Source organism: Triticum dicoccoides, chromosome 7B (assembly GCF_002162155.2).
Source record: "Triticum dicoccoides isolate Atlit2015 ecotype Zavitan chromosome 7B, WEW_v2.0, whole genome shotgun sequence".
Taxonomy (NCBI): Eukaryota; Viridiplantae; Streptophyta; class Magnoliopsida; order Poales; family Poaceae; genus Triticum; species Triticum dicoccoides.
Window position 1 is genome coordinate 40,190,320 of NC_041393.1, and position 16,725 is coordinate 40,207,044.

A 16,725-nucleotide genomic window follows, 5' to 3' on the forward strand; every position below is an offset into this window, starting at 1 on the left:
TGGCAAAGGATGCAGGTGTGGACATATCCAACAGTGGAGGTGCCAACCTAGACTCTGGGACTGTGACGAAAGCAGACGCCTTTCACTCTTTCTACCGTGGTTGGGACATTGTGTTGGGGCTCGTTGGCAGTTTCTCGGACATGGATGCTGGGGCGGCGGCACCGGATGGCGGTCCATAAGGGTGGCTCTCCGGCAGGTTTCATGTTGGTGGTGGTGGCTACCTCTCTTGGTTGTGTGGGCGGCGAGAGGTGTAGCGGTGGGTGGCACAGGGAGCTACAGAGTGAAAGCTCAGCGTCTTGGCGGCGCCGCCGCCGACGCTCGAGGGCACCACTCTCTTCCTGAAGACATTGTCGAGGTGCTCCTGTCGTCAGGGTTTTGGGTGAAGACCCTTGTTCGTTCTGGACTCGGCAACAACAACGCTTTACGTTGTTATCCCTCCCGAGGGCGTTGACACGGAGTTTAGGTGTGTTAGGGTGTAGCGGGCTTTGTACTCAGTTCTTCCAATGCTCTTTTCCGGTGGTGTTGCGCGATCCGGTTATCCTGGGATCGGTGTTGTGTGGGGGCTGCCTCACCATCTTGTATAGTTCGGCCGTGTACTTTGTTCGGCGATACTTTATATAAAATAGGGTGAAAGCCTATTTGGAGGCAAAGTGAAAACCATAGTAATATTCTACCCAGGTCAGTGCACTCTCAAATAGTGCGACTCTAGTCTTTGTAGTAATCAATCATAGGTGACTAAATTTGAGGCAAATGAAAATTACCAAAGATAACTGTATAACCAGTCATGTCAGGAACGGAAGTATACCCTGTTCGAATCAAACTGAATCGTGATGTGTTTCCGTGGAAATCAAACTAAATTGTGCATCATTTTCCTCCTACTTAATTCCTGTAAAAGATAAGCAAACCGTATAACAATGTTGATGTTCATGGTGGCGCGTACGTGGTTGGAGTAAGTGGTCAAGGAGATTTTTATCCAACATGGACGACGACATAGTCTATAGATACGTCCTCTACACTTGTCGACAGAGGTTTTGTGTTCATCGTATTAGACTTTACCGTTGCCAATGTGCCTATTATATTTCTTTAAATTTTTGCATGTTGGTTGGTTGTATGCATCTTAGTTATATAGAGACTAAAAGTGTATACTCTTTGCATGGTACCTGCTTGATGCTACTTTATGAGTCAATAAAAGTGCCCTCTATAAAATAAAAAAGCAAGTGTATAATGTAAATTCATGTGGAATTTCCACGCGACAAACATACATCAATTTACATTATGGAATTCATGTGGAATTTCCACGCGACAAAAAGCAAGTGTATCATCAAGTGTATAATGTAAATTCATGTGGAATTTCCACCATGGAAGCAGCCATCCAGTTAGAAGAACATATATGGATCTCCTAATCTGCAGCCTCTTCACTGCTCGCCCCCAACCTAGGATGTGTTTGTTTTGAGGGATGGGTTAGGGTGATTGTGGGTATCGCCAACCAACTGGCTACCAATTTTTAGTTTGGTGAGTGGGTGAGGATAATCCATGTTTTGTTTGGTTAAAAGGATGAACACATGGTTGGGGATAGCCATTGGAACGATTGCTTTGAGCCTTTGAGGGATGAGTGATAGATAAGGATTGTGGTGACCTTTTTGATTGAAGTGGTGAGATTACCTCCATAATTCGTTATTTTTAAGGCAATTAAATACTTCTTCCGTTCGGAGATAACTGATGTGGTTTTAGTTCAAAATTTGAACTAAACCACGTCTGTTATTTCCGAACAAAGGTAATATGATAAGTGCAACAATAATCTTGAAATTAAACTATTCCCATAACATACCACAATGATAGTAGAAAATAAACTTGAACTTCATCAGATATAACAGTTCAACACTCCATAGGTAACCCAAGAACATACGACTCATAGTTCAACGTTCCATAGTTTAATGTTTTGAACATACGACTCATAGTATACTAGAACCTATAGTTATACAACCCATAGTTTAATGTTTTGGTGGTAATCAAAAGAGCTTATCCAACAACCTATAGTTACCGTCTAGGTTATCCACCAGGCAACAGCCGCGCGGCCTACTCAAGATCCAGCCGCACCCTCTGCAACGGTCGGCCGCCACACGCGATTGATGGAGGTAGAGAACTGACACAAAGTAGAAGAGAGGGCATGAGTAGAGAATGAACTCACCTCTCGCAGCCTCTCTGCTAGATGGGCCGCCGCCACGCACAGGATAGAGAAATGAGAATGGTGGAAAGTGAGGGTTTCATGCTCACGTGCGGGCTGGTTGCCGTCACCCGCCACTTTTTCACAGCTAACCATAGCCCCGTTTTTGACGAATATTCCGAGCATCTAGCTGCCCCTACCCTTCCTTGCCCTCAGATCCAAACAGGTGGCAACCATCTCTTCCCCTATGAACTCCAGCAAGACCACTGGGATGGCACTGGCATACACCGCCACCAGGCCAAACCATTCTCATACACAAATCAGATATTAACTCGTTATTATTACAACATATCACAATCAGACAACGTCGTCGGTCCGCTTAGGCAACAGGCAAAAACAGTGTGATTGATCTAAGCGAGACATGGGTGTCAGAGCTCCAATTTTCGTCGATGGACATGGAGCCCAATCTTTTTTTCCCTGTACAGTTAAAACAGGACCAGCATCCAACAATGCCAAGAAATCATAGAAATGCCGTTTCTGTCGCCTCAGACTGGCAATCACCGCCGCGCCTTTCCTGCCATGAAGAAGAGAGCACATTCCCAGTTAGCTTCACTTCCACTCTTGTCAGAAGAAAAATTAGGGTGGATTCAGAGATACCACTCACCGCGGGGTGACGACCGGGGCCTATACGATGCGGCGGCCATGTCGTTGAGGTCCTGCAGCGGAGTCAGATGCTTGACGACTTCATCCATCATCGGGCGCGACTTGCTGTCACGGTTGAGGCAGTGGTGGCAGATCTGTGCAACCTTCTGAACCCCTCTGACGGAATAGTTCAGCCCCAGGCGAGGGTCTACGAGCTGATAGAGCCTTCGCCGGTCGCTCAGATACGGCCTCGCCCATGCAACGAGGTTCTGCTCCCCCGGAGGTCGCTTCTTGTCCACTGATCTCCTGCCAGTCAGCACCTCGAGAAGCACGACTCCGAAGCTATACACGTCGCTCTTGGTTGTCAAGTGGCCTGAACAGTGTGCTTAATATGAGATATAAAACTTGGCATGTCTATTGCCAAAACAAATAATCGTAACTGAGTTTTTGTTCTCTTGGATCTGATCACATTCAGGAAACTAGGAAAAAAAAACACTGTAAAGAACCAACTACTAACTGCACACTAAAAATTCCTGATGGATATAATGTGGCTACTTTGAAATAAATAAGTTCCGTTGAATACCTGTCATTACATACTCAGGCGCAGCGTAGCCATAGGTGCCAAGAACCCGAGTAGAGACATGGGTTTTATCACCTTGGGGACCAGCTTTTGCTAATCCAAAATCTGATAGTTTTGAATTGTAATCCTGTTGCAGCAGAACTTTCACAGTTAAACCAACATAATACAATTAAGCATGGGAACAAACAAAATTGACCAGAGAGTTACCGCATCGATAAGAATATTTGATGTCTTAAAATCCCTGTAAATAACTGGTTTCGGACCAACATGTAGGAAGGCTAGACCTTTAGCAGCACCAAGAACAACCTTCATCCTGCACGGCCAAGGTAGGGGAAGAGTCCCTTCAAGATTAAACAAAGTAAGATAACAGGAGAATAAAAAGGGACAAAACAATATAAGATATTACTACTAATCAATAGACATCACATACTAAAAAAAGAAGTAAATGTAGCTAGGCAGGGACGAAAAGCAATAAGTAAGCTAGAAGAAAACCCACACAGGACCATTGTTCCTGTAAGGATTTATAGCAGAAGTTGGAGTTTTAAATAACAGTTTGAACAAAAATGTTACGATTGTTCTGAAGTTTGAACTGCAAAAAAACAAGCTAGAGATAGTAAGGCATGCATACCAGATACCACCTTGGAATAAGAAGATAACAAGCAACTGATCACCTTTAGATTATTTTTGTTTCTTTGCAAAAAACTATTGATTTTCCTTTCAGATAGAAGTATTAGATAGGTTGAACTTCAGAAAACAGTTCCTCAAGATGCGATATTATCCTAATGTTCAGATGTCATTATGTGTTTTCTTTCAGAAAACAGTTCCTCCAGATAGGAATAAAATATTATGTCAGTACATTGGCTCAAATAAAGCATTCCAAGTTTCAGCACTCAATGTAGGAATACTAAACATAAAAACACCAACATTCAATAGTAATATTTGTAGTTGATTGCTCACTTCTGAAAAGATGATTTTCTAGACTTCCCCGTGCCATGAATTCATATACAAGCAGTCTTTGGTCATCCTCAATACAGTATCCAATCAGCTTAACAAGATGTTTGTGATGCAGCTGTCCCAGAAAGTCAACTTCCGCCTGCAAATTGATATCTCTGGAAGTTATAACTCCACCTAAAGAAAGAAATTTAGGACTTAAGAAGCATGCAGTACTTACCACCCATTCTCTATGACCTTGAAGAGCATTTTCCTTCAGACTTTTGACAGCTACAGTCAGACCAGTGCCGGGCTTTGCAGGAGCTGTGCTGTTCGGCTCAATCCACCCCTTGAAGACATACCCAAATCCACCTTCTCCGAGAATACTGTCTGGTCTAAAGTTAACAGTGGCAGATTTAAGCTCTTGGAAAGTGAATTCAAGTAGCTTGGGTGATATTTTCTTCTCAATTGATGCGTCAACACCATTTTCTTCACCAAGCTTCCTCTGAAAATGATCTGCAAGATCTCGATTGCTAGAGTTTAGGTATCTTGTCTCCGCTGCCATGGAGTGGGGAAAATGGTTGAGCATTTCACCCCAAACTGGAAATTTACCAATGGAGACTACAAAGTAGATGGCATGGTTATACTAGTACACTCTGAAGTGCAATATGCTGCACTCAGATTACGCTCAAATGTGTGAGCTAGGATAAAATATATTTGCTGATGCTTATATTTCTTAGGTCTTGGACTTCCCCACGTATCCAAACTGGTTAACAAAGTAGATGGACATATGCCCAACTACCCAAGACCAAGAGTATTATATACTAGGCATACTTATCCTCAGGTTTTATTAAGGAAAAAAGAATCAATCCAGTTGAATTGAGGTATCATGAATATGTTTCTTATACTGCTAGGTAAGCTTAGGCAAAATGTCAATGATGAGCGTCACAGCAGAAAGCAACATAATTAGATGTAGTTTGCTCCCTGAACCGAAGGAACAAAGGCCTGATTCATGCCTCTGTAGTAGTATTTACCACATGTGTTTCTTCAGTTATGTCACAATGGTCAGCAAAAATCTCACCTGCTAGTCAGAATTATTACTATAGTGAATTGCATAACACAACTTGCACCTAAAGATAAGCAGCAAAAAACCATTGGTTTGAAGGGGATTGTTATCTCGCAATAGAACAAAGAACACCTTTTACTTACCCATCCATAAAAAGAGTTAAAGACACAAGCCCAAGCTCATATATATGCTGCCATGGCACTAACTGTTTAAGATTAGGACATCGACGCCTCGGTGAAATAAGCAAGGTTAAATTCAATAGGTTTCCTCAATTGATGGTCAACTCTCAATCAGGAACCAAGAAAGAAAGCCCAATTCGATGTAAAATAAAAAAAGTTCAGTGCTGCACAATCTTGTGAGAGCTGGCAATTGTACTGCTAGCAAGGACAGGATCCTTCATCAAAGAATGGGAATACTAAGCAAAATTCATCTGATCCTCGTGTTTCTTGTACCTTTGCTCGACGAACACAACATCGTATCAAGTACCACAGCCATCACATCATGGCGGTATGTAATCGCTAGAGAACAAAGCAGCTGATCGCTCCCGGAACCAGACAAAGAGATCCCACCAACCAGGAAAAAAGGACAAGACTTCCGGATAAAGAGCAGGAATTTAATCAGCCACCTGCGTCGTAGACATGGCCGCCTTTGACCGCGGCCCCGGCCGGGGCGGCGGCGGCCGCCGCCGCCGGGCGGAAGCAGGAGCCCCGCAGGCCCCTCGTCAGCACGGCCCAGCAGCCGCACCCGCGGCGCTCCTGCCGGTGCCGAGGCAGCGGCGAAGGAGGAGGCATGGACCCACCACCAAATTCCGTGCCCCGTCAAGTCGAGGCGGCGAGGTCAAGAACAAGCAGAGCTTCTGGCGCCGGCTGGCTGCCCGGCGACCCACCTACCCCCGCTAGCAAGCGACACGACCGGTTCCTGCTTGGAAGCTGGCTTTGGATGGACGCCCGGACTCGCACCCCCCGTCGCCGTCCGGACCCCGCAAGCAGATAAGTGCGCACGCCGGCAGAAAGGCGAAAGCGAAAGGAGAGGGAGGGATAGAGGAGGAGGGAGGAGGATCGAGTCAGAGAGCGAAATGGCGCTGATGGTGGTGGGAGTAGACAAGTCGGGGAAGCAAGCGGGCGATGGCTGGCTGGCGCGAGTGGGGAAAGGGCGGGCGCGAGTGGGAACGGAGTGGGAGTGGAAGCGGCAGTGGGTCGCACTCGGGGCGTATGCGCACTGGCGCCGGCACCGCGACGAATGTGTCGCCGCCGCCGTCATGATGACGACGGCGAGGAATGAGGAATCAATCCGTGTGTTGTGTTGGCCCCCGGTGACGACGGGAGTGCGGTGGAGGTTGGCCGAACCCCAGCCGGCTGCGTTGGTTGGTTGGGGCGGCCGTAGGTGAATTCACCGTGCTGCGGCCGGGGGCGGCTTTTTTCTTCCGGCGGGTTCGATTCACCATGGAAGGGGAGGGCAAGTGGCGGGCAGTGGCCAGTGGGTATCCCAGCAAAAAACATTGTTCATTTTGGATCTAAAAATTACATCTCCTAGCCTTGTGTACTACTCCCTCCGTCCTAAATATTTATCTTTTTAGAGATTTTCTATGAACTACCATACAGATATATATAGACATATTTTAAAGTATAAATTCATTTATTATGCTTCGTATGTAGTCATTTGTCGAAATCTCTAGAAAGACAAATATTTAAAAACGGAGGGAGTACTTTTTATGTAAAGTAATATAAGAGTGTTTAGATTACTACCCCTCCGTCCGAGAAAACTTGGACGAAGGGAGGAAAACTGAGCGTATCTCAGTTGGCAAGCCGCGGGAGTTCGCAGCCAGCCCATCAAGTTCAAGTCTCGGCTTGAGCGTTCGATGCTCACGAAATTTTCTTCTATAAAAGAATGCCAACATACTAGTCTAGCCGGATTAGTCTTTCTTTTTAGGGGGGCGGAGGGAACGGATGGAGTAGTAGGTAGGTGAGTTTAAGTTTCAAGTTGAGATCTACTCGTTGGGTCTAAACTACAGTTAAGCCAACTTGACAACTTGTGTGTACTGGTGCATCGTTATTGAATTGGGGCGGGAGAGGATAAGAGATTGTGATTGGCGCTTAGTAGCTAAGAGTACTAAGAGTTTCCTCGTAAAAAAAGTAGTATTAAGAGTTGACTTCATCACCTTTGTACACCATTGATTTTTCTTAAATAGCTCGAATTACTTACCACATGTGCCCATGTGGTGTACACCGTTGAATTTATTGACAACTCTTTGTATACAAAGCGTATGTGTTATTTTATCATCGATTCTATATAATGGGGAGAGGTCCGAAAATCTGCCTTTGAGCCCGGGTTCAGATGCTCCCGCTCAGAAAAAAAATTCAAAACAAATACTTCCTCCATTTTTGTATACAAGGCCACAAACTCACATTACAAGTACCAAGGTAAAATTTAATGCCTTGCTTTGTAAATCAACTTTTCTTTTCGTTTACTGGGATCATTAATACTTTGTATGCATGCAAGGAAGGGATAGGAGGCTGAGTGGTGTGTCATTATGACTATATGCATGCAAGTATTAAACAGGTTGATAGTATGAGAAAATGTCATTAACTTTTATCTCGATTACTGTTGGTGGCCTTGTATAGATACAAAATGTATTTTTTATAGTGGCATTGTATAAGTAAATGGAGGGAGTACTATAAAAATTTAAAAAAAATCCAATTTTTTTGTGTAGTAAATAATTTAATGCGTGAGGTCCGCTGTAAATTTCAACTCATTTGGACATTTGAGCAGCTCTCGGCAAAAAAGACAAATCGGGTCAAAACAGTTCGTGAACAATACACTTTTTACAGACCTCGATTTTGTCTTTTTTGCCAAGAGATGCTCAAATGTCCAAACGAGTTGAAATTTTCAGCGAACCTCACGCATCAAATTATCTACCACACATTTTTTTTGGAGTTTTTTGAATTTTTCTAGTATTTGTTTCGATTTGTTTCGTCAACGCAGGTGTAGCTGAGCCCGGGAGCCAAATTGGCCTTCTCGGAGAGGTCAATAATTGAATCTACTTAGGTTCATGATCTAGACCATCTCTGGTTGTGGATGTGTTCTTTTAGGATTTCAGCCACAACAACGACTACAATAAGCTCCAATGGAGACCCATAATAGATTCATAAAATGTTTGGTGCCTTGTTTTTTTTTTCATTTTTTTCCTTACAAACCTTACTTCGGTTTCATATCTCTTAGAGCATCTCCACTCGCCCCCAACAGGCCCCCTGGGCATCTTTTTTAGCACCGTTGGCGAAAAATCGGCCCAGTCACGCCCTATGTCCTTATTTATCTCCGGTTTGGGCCAAAATAACAGCCGACAAACCCGAGCCCAACCCAGCCCCCCAGGGGGCGCCTGGGGGCGCCGGCGGAAGCAAAAAGGCGCATGGGCCCACTCTATCGGCGCCAGACAGGCCTATTCCCGTCCTCCCCCCTTTCCCTCCATTTCCTCATTGCTTCCCCCCTTCTGCCTCGCCGCTTGTCGAGGGGACGAACCCCGGGCAGGCAACGGAACCTGGATCCTCTTTAAAAATAGTGGGGCCCGCATCACCCCTCAAAACTGGCATGCGCCCGGCCGGGTCGGTCGACCCGGCAAGGCCCGCATCCCGGCCAAACTCTCCGACCCGGCAAGGTACGTCGACCCGGACTCAGCAACTAGCGTAAGGCGGCCGAACCCGGCACGACCAAGGCTTCCCCAACAAGCCGACCCCACCCATGGCTTGCGCCGCAATCCAGCCACGGGTCAAGCTCCCGTCCCATCCAGATCGTACGATGGGACGAGACCTCAATCACCGATGACCAAGACAACAGTGTTTCCACCCATGCCTATGGTCAGCCGGAGTGTGGCAACAGTGCCCCTTACCTACCCGCTGACCGGGGCTGGCGTGGCAACAGTGCTCCCGCGCTCACCGCTGACGACAGCAAGCGTCAACCTGACGGAGAGCACTATACACTACTCGACTCGGCCACGCCCTGACGATCGACAAGACAGCGTACAGTCCCCCTAGGCACGCGGGGCCCGCACCTAGGGGAACCCGGCGAACCACAAGCCCTCAAGCGGGACCCAACCCGATATCCCGGGTACCGACAATACGGACCCACCGACTCGACGAATTACCATTGTAACCCTGGGCGGGTTGATCTATAAAACCTCCCAGGAACCCACGCCTATAGAGGCACGTAACATACACAAGGCAGCCTGCGAGAAACAGATACAAGAAAAAGAACGAGCGAGCATAGGACTAGCCGCCAAAACCACAACACTGGAGAGAAGGAGCAGCCCAAGCCTTGGCCAGCTTCCTTCCTCCTCATACAGCTCCAGGAGCAACATTGTACTATCGATCATCCAACTACACTCGGCAGGACTAGGGTTATTATCTCTCTGGAGAGCCCTGAACCTGGGTATGTCCGGCGTCCCACGCCCGCTCATGCCAACCTCGCCTCTGGAGCCCACCAGCGCCCTCGAGCCTCGTCCTCTCTTTAGCCATCCCTTCGCATCTGCCGTGCGCTCATCACGACAGTTGGCGTCCACCGTGGGGCAGCTCGAGGAGCTGGCCGGGAGCATGCTTCAGATGGGGCCCTTCTCCTACACGGACGAGTCCGTCGCGCTGGCGGATGACGTTGTCGGCGCGCTTGCCGCCTCCTTCATCGCGCTGCGCATCTCCGATGCGTTCGTGGCCGACGAGTACCCCTGCGAGGTGCTCAGCTACTCCGACTCTCCGCTCTCCCTCGGCGGTGGCATTGCCGCCGGGGCGATGGATGTCCATGTGGAGGTCTACGTCACCGGCGACGGCGCCTCCTCCTCGTCGAGCAAGACGAGGAAGGCCGCGGAAGCCAGGGCCGCTGCGGAACAGACCGAGCCGTCCGATCCGTTGTGCGCTGCGATGCAGAGCCTCCGCATCCCCATCGGCACCGACGTCGACGTCACCAACATTACCGAGGCCCGATCTCAGCTCGAGGAAAGGCGCCAGCAGATGCTGGAGCTGTCCGAGACGCTCGCCGCCACCAAGCGTCGCCTGGAGGCCGCTTAGATGGAGCACGACGCCGCCCACGGATTCGCGCCCACCGCGGCCGAGCCAAGCTAGGTCGCTGATGTGCGCACCCGGGGAGGAGCGATCGGCCGGGCCCTTGGAGCCGTCCAAACCGTCTACGAGACCCCAGTGAAGAACATGCGCGCTGCGGAGGCAGCCGCGGTCGGCCTTGACCAGCTCACGTTGAGGAGCTGAAAGAGCGCATCGGGCGGATGCGCGAGCTCCTCCATGCCGCCAACGCCCAACATGATCGCCTCCACCAGCTCGCCAAGCCGGCGGGGTCCGGCTCCGCCCGCCTTGGCGGACCCGGCGAACTTTTGCACACGGCTTCCTCGTCGCCCGGTGAGGCGCACTCCGGCCAAGCCCAGACTCGACGCAACCCGGGCACCATCGCCGCCGACGTCCTGGGCAATGAGCCCGCAGTGGAGACTCAGTGCGGACCCGTCCAGCATGTTCGGCGTCCGGCTCCAACCGACCCGGCCCCTCGGGGCCTGGCCGCCAATCGACTCGGTCTGCGTGCCATCGACAACGCCGATGCTCGCCACCGCCTCGATCAGTTCGCTCGCTCCCTGGAGGTGGAAGAGAGCGGTGCTATAGGGCCGGTGTGCTTCAGCCCACGCATCTGGGAGGAGCCCTTCCCCGAAGGGTTCATGCTCCCCCACGACACCCCCAAGTACAACGGGATCGTGAAGCCAGAAGACTGGCTCACTGACTACACCACGGCCATTGGCATCACCGGTGCCAATCGTCGTCTCGTCGTGCGCTATGCACCGCTCATGCTCCAGGGGTCGGCCCGCACGTGGTTGAACAGTCTACCGATGGACAGCATCAACGCGTGGGTCGACTTTGAGGAGGCCTTTGTCCTCAACTTCACGGGGGCCTACAAGCGACCCGGTCGCCCTAGCCAGCTCGCCATGTGCGTGCAGGGGCCGACGGAGATGGGTCGCGAGTACCTTGCACGCTGGACCGAGCTCCGAAACAGCTGCGAGGGCGTCCATGAAGTCCAGGCGATCCAGTACTTCGTCAGCGGGTGCCGAGACGACACCCTTCTCAAGCGCAAGCTCTTACGCTCCGAGCCGGCCACCATGGCCGCGCTCATGGTGATGGCGGACAAGTACGCCAACACCGACTCCGCCATGAAGATCCAGGTGACGCTGGATGAAGCCAGTTCCTTCCCCGAAGCCGGCCGGTGAAAGCAGCCGGCAACCGCATCACCAAAACAACAAGCGCAAGGCCGACCAGCCGGCGCAGCGTCACGACAACCGGATCATCGTGTCTGCCGAGCCCGCGGCGGACCCGGCGGCGAAGCACCGGCAGACCGGCAAGATGGCATGGCAACCCGCCATGAGTTTTGAAGAGATGCTCGACGCCCCATGCAAGCACCACAACGGCGCAAGACCCTCCACGCACACGCTTTGGTAGTGCGCCATCACCAAGCGCATCATGAGGGCAGACGTCCCGCCTCCTCCGGCTCTGGCTCCAGCTCTAGGCGCAGGACAGTCGCCTCCACCTCCACCACCGCCCCCCGTAGGCGGCGCAATGCGGAACGACGCCTACCCGGACCAGAATGCGGCCTATGTCGTCTTCACAAGCCTCGGCGACGACAAGCGCAGCGAGCGACTTCTTTGGCAGGAGGTGAACACCGTCCTCCCGGCCAAGCCGGAGTTCATGCATTGGTCGGATCGGCCGATCACCTGGACCCGGGAGGATCACCTGGCAGTCATGCCGAGTCCGGGTGGATACGCCCTCGTCCTCAACCCCACCATCGTCGCGCGACGCACATGCAAGTTCTCCCGAGTCCTCATCGACGGCGGCAGCAACATCAACATCCTCTACCGTGACACGATGACCAAGCTCGGCCTCAAGGTCGAGGGCCTGGAGCCGACCCGGATAATCTTCCACGGCATCACGCCCGGCCTCTCCTGCTCTCCCATTGGCCGGGTCCGACTCGATGTCCTATTCGGCGACAGCAGCCACTTCCGGCGCGAACCGATCTAGTTCAAGGTGGTGGACCTGTCCAGCGCGTATCACGCGCTGCTGGGCCGGCCCGCGCTCGCCAAGTTCATGGCGGTTCACCACTACGCGTACCTAAAGATGAAGATGCCGGGTCCCAAGGGCCTGATCACGATCACCGGCGATTACCGCAGGTCCCTGGAGTGCGCCCGAGACGGCGCCAAGTTGGCCGAGTCGCTGGTCATTGCCTAGGAGCGGCACCAGCTCGACCAGATCGTCGCCCTGGCAGGCGAGGCCTCCGCTGCGTCGATCCTGACCCCGAACCCGGCTGACGAGGCTGCCTTCAAGCCCTCCAAGGAGACCAAGAAAGTGAAGCTCAACCTAGAAGACCCCAGCTGCAGCAAGTACATTGTCGTAGGCGCCCGCCTCGACGGCAAATAGGAAGGCAAGCTCGTCGACTTCCTCCGTGAGAATCGGGATATCTTCGCATGGACCCCCAAGGACATGCCAGGTATCCCAAGGAAGTACGCCGAGCACAAACTTCACGCCCGCAAGGACGCCAAGCCTGTCCGTCACCCCCTATGACAATTTTCTGAAGAGAAGAGAAGAACCATTGGTGAAGAGGTCGCCAAGCTTTTGGCGGCTGACTTCATAATGGAAGTGTTTCACCCCGAGTGGCTGGCCAATCCAGTCCTCGTCCTGAAGAAGAACAAGACCTGGCGCATGTGTATCGACTACACCAGCCTCAACAAGGCCTGTCCCAAGGATCCGTTCGCTCTCCCGCGAATCGACCAAGTCATCGACTCGACCGCCGGGTGCGAGCTCCTATCCTTCCTGGACGCTTACTCCGGCTACCACCAGATCAAGCTGGACCCGGCCGATGGCCTGAAGATGTCCTTCATCACGCCCTTTGGGGCGTATTGCTACATCACCATGTCGTTCGGCTTGAAGAACGCCAGCGCCACCTTCCAACGCTACATGCAGAAATGCCTGCTGCCGTAACTCGGCCGCAATATCCACGTGTACGTGGATGACATCATGGTGAAGACCAAGCAGCACCTCACGCTCCTCGACGATTTGAAGGAAATATTCACCAACCTCCGCGAATACAAGGTCAAGCTTAACTCGAAAAAATGCGTCTTCGGCGTCCCGACCGGAAAGCTACTCGGCTTCCTCGTCTCGGAACGCGGTATTGAGGCGAACCCGGAGAAGATCAAGGCCATCGAGCGCATGCACAAGCCGGCTCGGCTGCGCGACGTCCAGATGTTCACCGGGTGCTTGGCCTCGGTCAGCCGGTTTCTAAGCCGGCTGGGCGAGAGGGCGCTACCCCTGTACCAGCTGATGAAGAAGACAAGTCCGTTCGAATGGAACGGCAAGGCAGACGAGGCCTTCCAAGACCTCAAGTGCATGCTCTCCACCGCACCAGTCCTGGCCGCGCTGACCGACAAGGAGCCGCTATTGCTCTACATTTCCGCGACCTCACGGGGGTCAGCACGGTGCTGGTGGTCGAGCAACTAGAGAAGGGCAAGATCCAGGCCGTCCAGCGCCCAGTCTACTACCTGAGCGAAGTGCTCTCCATCTCCAAGCAGAACTACCCGTACTACCAGAAGATGTGTTATGGTGTGTACCTCACCGCCAAGAAGCTGAAGCAGTACTTCCAAGAGCACGTCATCACCGTTGTCAGCATGGCGCCTATCGGAGAAATCATCGGGTGCCGGGATGCCTCTGGCCGGGTAGCCAAGTGGGCGATCCAGCTAGCCGGCCACACCATCCTATACGAGCCCTGCACCACAATCAAGTCTCAAGCCCTGGCCGACTTCCTCGTCGAATGGACCGAGACCCAGTACCTGCCGCCACCTCCCGACTCGACGCATTGGCGCATGCACTTCGATGGGTCCAAGATGCGACTCGGCTTAGGGGCTGGCATCATACTGTCGTCCCCGAAGGGCGACCGACTCCGCTACGCGCTCCAGATCCACTTCGCCGCCTCCAACAACGTCGCCAAATATGAAGCCCTTGTGCACGGCCTCCGGCTTGCCAAGGAACTCGGCATCCGGTGCATCCTGTGCTACGATGACTCGGACCTGGTGGTGCAGCAGTGCTCCGGCGAGTGGGACGCCCGCGACTCAAACATGGCAAGCTACCGCTTCCTCGTCCAGAAGCTGTCCGGATCCTTCGAGGGCTGCGAGTTCCTCCACGTCCCGCCGGTGGAGAACGAAGCAGCCGACACGCTCGCCAAGATTGCCTCGTCACGACAAGCCATCCCGTCCGGCGTCTCCCTCGAGCACCTGTGCAAGCCATCCGTCAAGTCATCGCCGGACTCCGAGTCCATTCATGTTCCAGATGACCCAGCCGCACCTCAAGCCAGTCTGGGGACTGCTGAACCCGACCCGGGGGCTGCTCAGCTCAACTCAGCCACCATCGACCCGGACCCGGCCATCGCCATCCCCGACCCAGGGGCTGCTCAACCCGGCTCGGGGGCTGCCGACTCGGAACCCACCCTGGTGGCCGTCTTCACCGTGGTGACAGCTCCATCTTGGGCCCTCCCAATAACAGAATTTTTGGAGAACGGGGTTCTCCCGATGGACGAAACCGAAGCTCGACAAGTGCAGCGTTGGGCGTCTGCCTACAACATCATCAACAACGAGCTCGTCAAGCGCAGCTTCACCGACATGTTCCAGCGCTGCATCGAGCAGGAAAAGGGCGTCGACATCCTCCTCGACATACATCAGGGCGAGTGCGGGCACCACGCCGCATCGCGATCCCTGCCTCCCTGGTGGCCAAGGCATTCCACCATGGTTTCTACTGGCCCACGGCCCTCGAAGACACCGAGTCTCTTGTTCTCAAGTGTGAAGGGTGCCAGCGCTTTAGCAAACGCAGCCACCAACCCGCGTCAGCACTCTGCACCATACCGATCGCTTGGCCCTTCGCGGTCTGGGGACTCAACATGGTGGGACCCTTCAAAACCTCTCGAGGCGGCATGACACACCTGCTGGTGGCAGTGGACAAATTCACCATGTGGATCGAGGCAAGAGCAATCAAGAAACTGGACGGGCCAACAGCCGTCCGGTTCATTAAGGACATAGCGGTGCGCTACGGCATGCCGAACAACATCATCACCGACAACGGCACCAACTTCGCCAAGGACGCACTCGAGCAATATTGCTCCGTCTCTGGCATCCGCCTCGACCTGGCCTCCGTTGCGCATCCGCAGTCCAACGGACAGGTCGAGCGGGCCAATGGACTCATCCTGTCCGGCATCAAGTTGCGACTCGTCGAGCCACTCATCCGCTCACCTGGCAGCTGGCTCAACGAGTTGCCGGCCGTTCTCTGGAGTCTTCGCACCACGCCGAATCGGTCGATCGTGTTCACCCCGCTCTTCCTCATCTATGGAGCCAATGCCATCATCCCGACCGACGACGAGTTCGACTCGCCGCGCGTCGCGATGTACACCGAAGCCGAAGCCAAAGAAGCCCGCGAAGATGGCGTTGACCTGCTCGAAGAGGCACGTCTCCTGGCGCTCAGCCGCTCGGCCATCTACCAGCAAGGTCTGAGGCACTACCACAACAAGAAGATCAAGCCCCTCGCGTTCCGCGAGGGTGACCTCGTCCTCCGACTCGTCCAAGAGCAGGTAGGCTAGCACAAGCTGTCCCCTCCATGGGAGGGCCCATTCATCGTGAGCAGGGTCTTGCGTGATCGCAACGCCTACTACCTCATCGATGCACGGAAGTCAAAGAAGCGCAAGAAGGACACCGCCGGTGAAGAAACGACACGGCCGTGGAACGCGGAACTCCTCCGCCCGTTTTACAGTTAGCCGCACGAATGTATGTATCGTCGCCTTTTGTAAACGCATGAAACTATGGGGTCCCCGAACGAGACTCGGGGCTACCTTTTGCCGACCAATCTATTGTGTCCCTATTTTTCTGCATCACAATACCACTGAACCCGGCCACCGGTCCGACTCGCTCGACCCGGGGGCTCGGGGGCTGGCCGGCTCGATCGCCACCCGCCGCCTTACTTGGTGATTCCTGATAAAAGTTAGGATGTCGCGGTCCCTCACTTCGCCCTAAAGCCACAGATCCAGCTTTGGATGTCGGCTGGCAAGCACAACGGTCCAAAGCTCCTTTACGCTTCATACACTAAGTCAAAGTTTGCCGGGTCGATCAACCCAGCCCACCATTCATCAAATGAACAGTCGCACAACCGGCTGCTCGCCAACCGGCTTCGCCCGACTGCCGCCAGCCGGCTCAGTGGGTGTTTCGCTCGCGCTCCACGTTTTGAAGGACCCAAGTCCTGCACGCTCCTTTCAGAGAATCGAACTCCTTGTCACGGACAGAGC

The 16,725-nt window shown here is 52.7% G+C and overlaps 1 protein-coding gene across 2 annotated transcripts; it reads right to left on the reverse strand.

Moving 5' to 3' along the window:
• Positions 1–2,417: 2,417 nt before the first annotated feature.
• Positions 2,418–6,559, reverse strand: LOC119336944 (probable serine/threonine-protein kinase PIX7). Of its 2 annotated transcripts, none has more exons than XM_037609033.1 (7): positions 6,008–6,559; positions 4,558–4,874; positions 4,344–4,479; positions 3,594–3,727; positions 3,390–3,513; positions 2,829–3,179; positions 2,418–2,738 (listed from the first exon to the last, which is right to left on the reverse strand). In XM_037609033.1, exons 1-7 carry the CDS (start codon positions 6,171–6,173, stop codon positions 2,722–2,724), a joined length of 1,245 nt encoding a protein of 414 aa, XP_037464930.1. In that variant the 5' UTR covers positions 6,174–6,559; the 3' UTR covers positions 2,418–2,721. The 2 variants fall into 2 exon arrangements, with proteins under 2 accessions (XP_037464930.1, XP_037464931.1); XM_037609034.1 differs by having other exon boundaries at positions 4,558–4,832; positions 6,008–6,558.
• Positions 6,560–16,725: the final 10,166 nt, after the last annotated feature.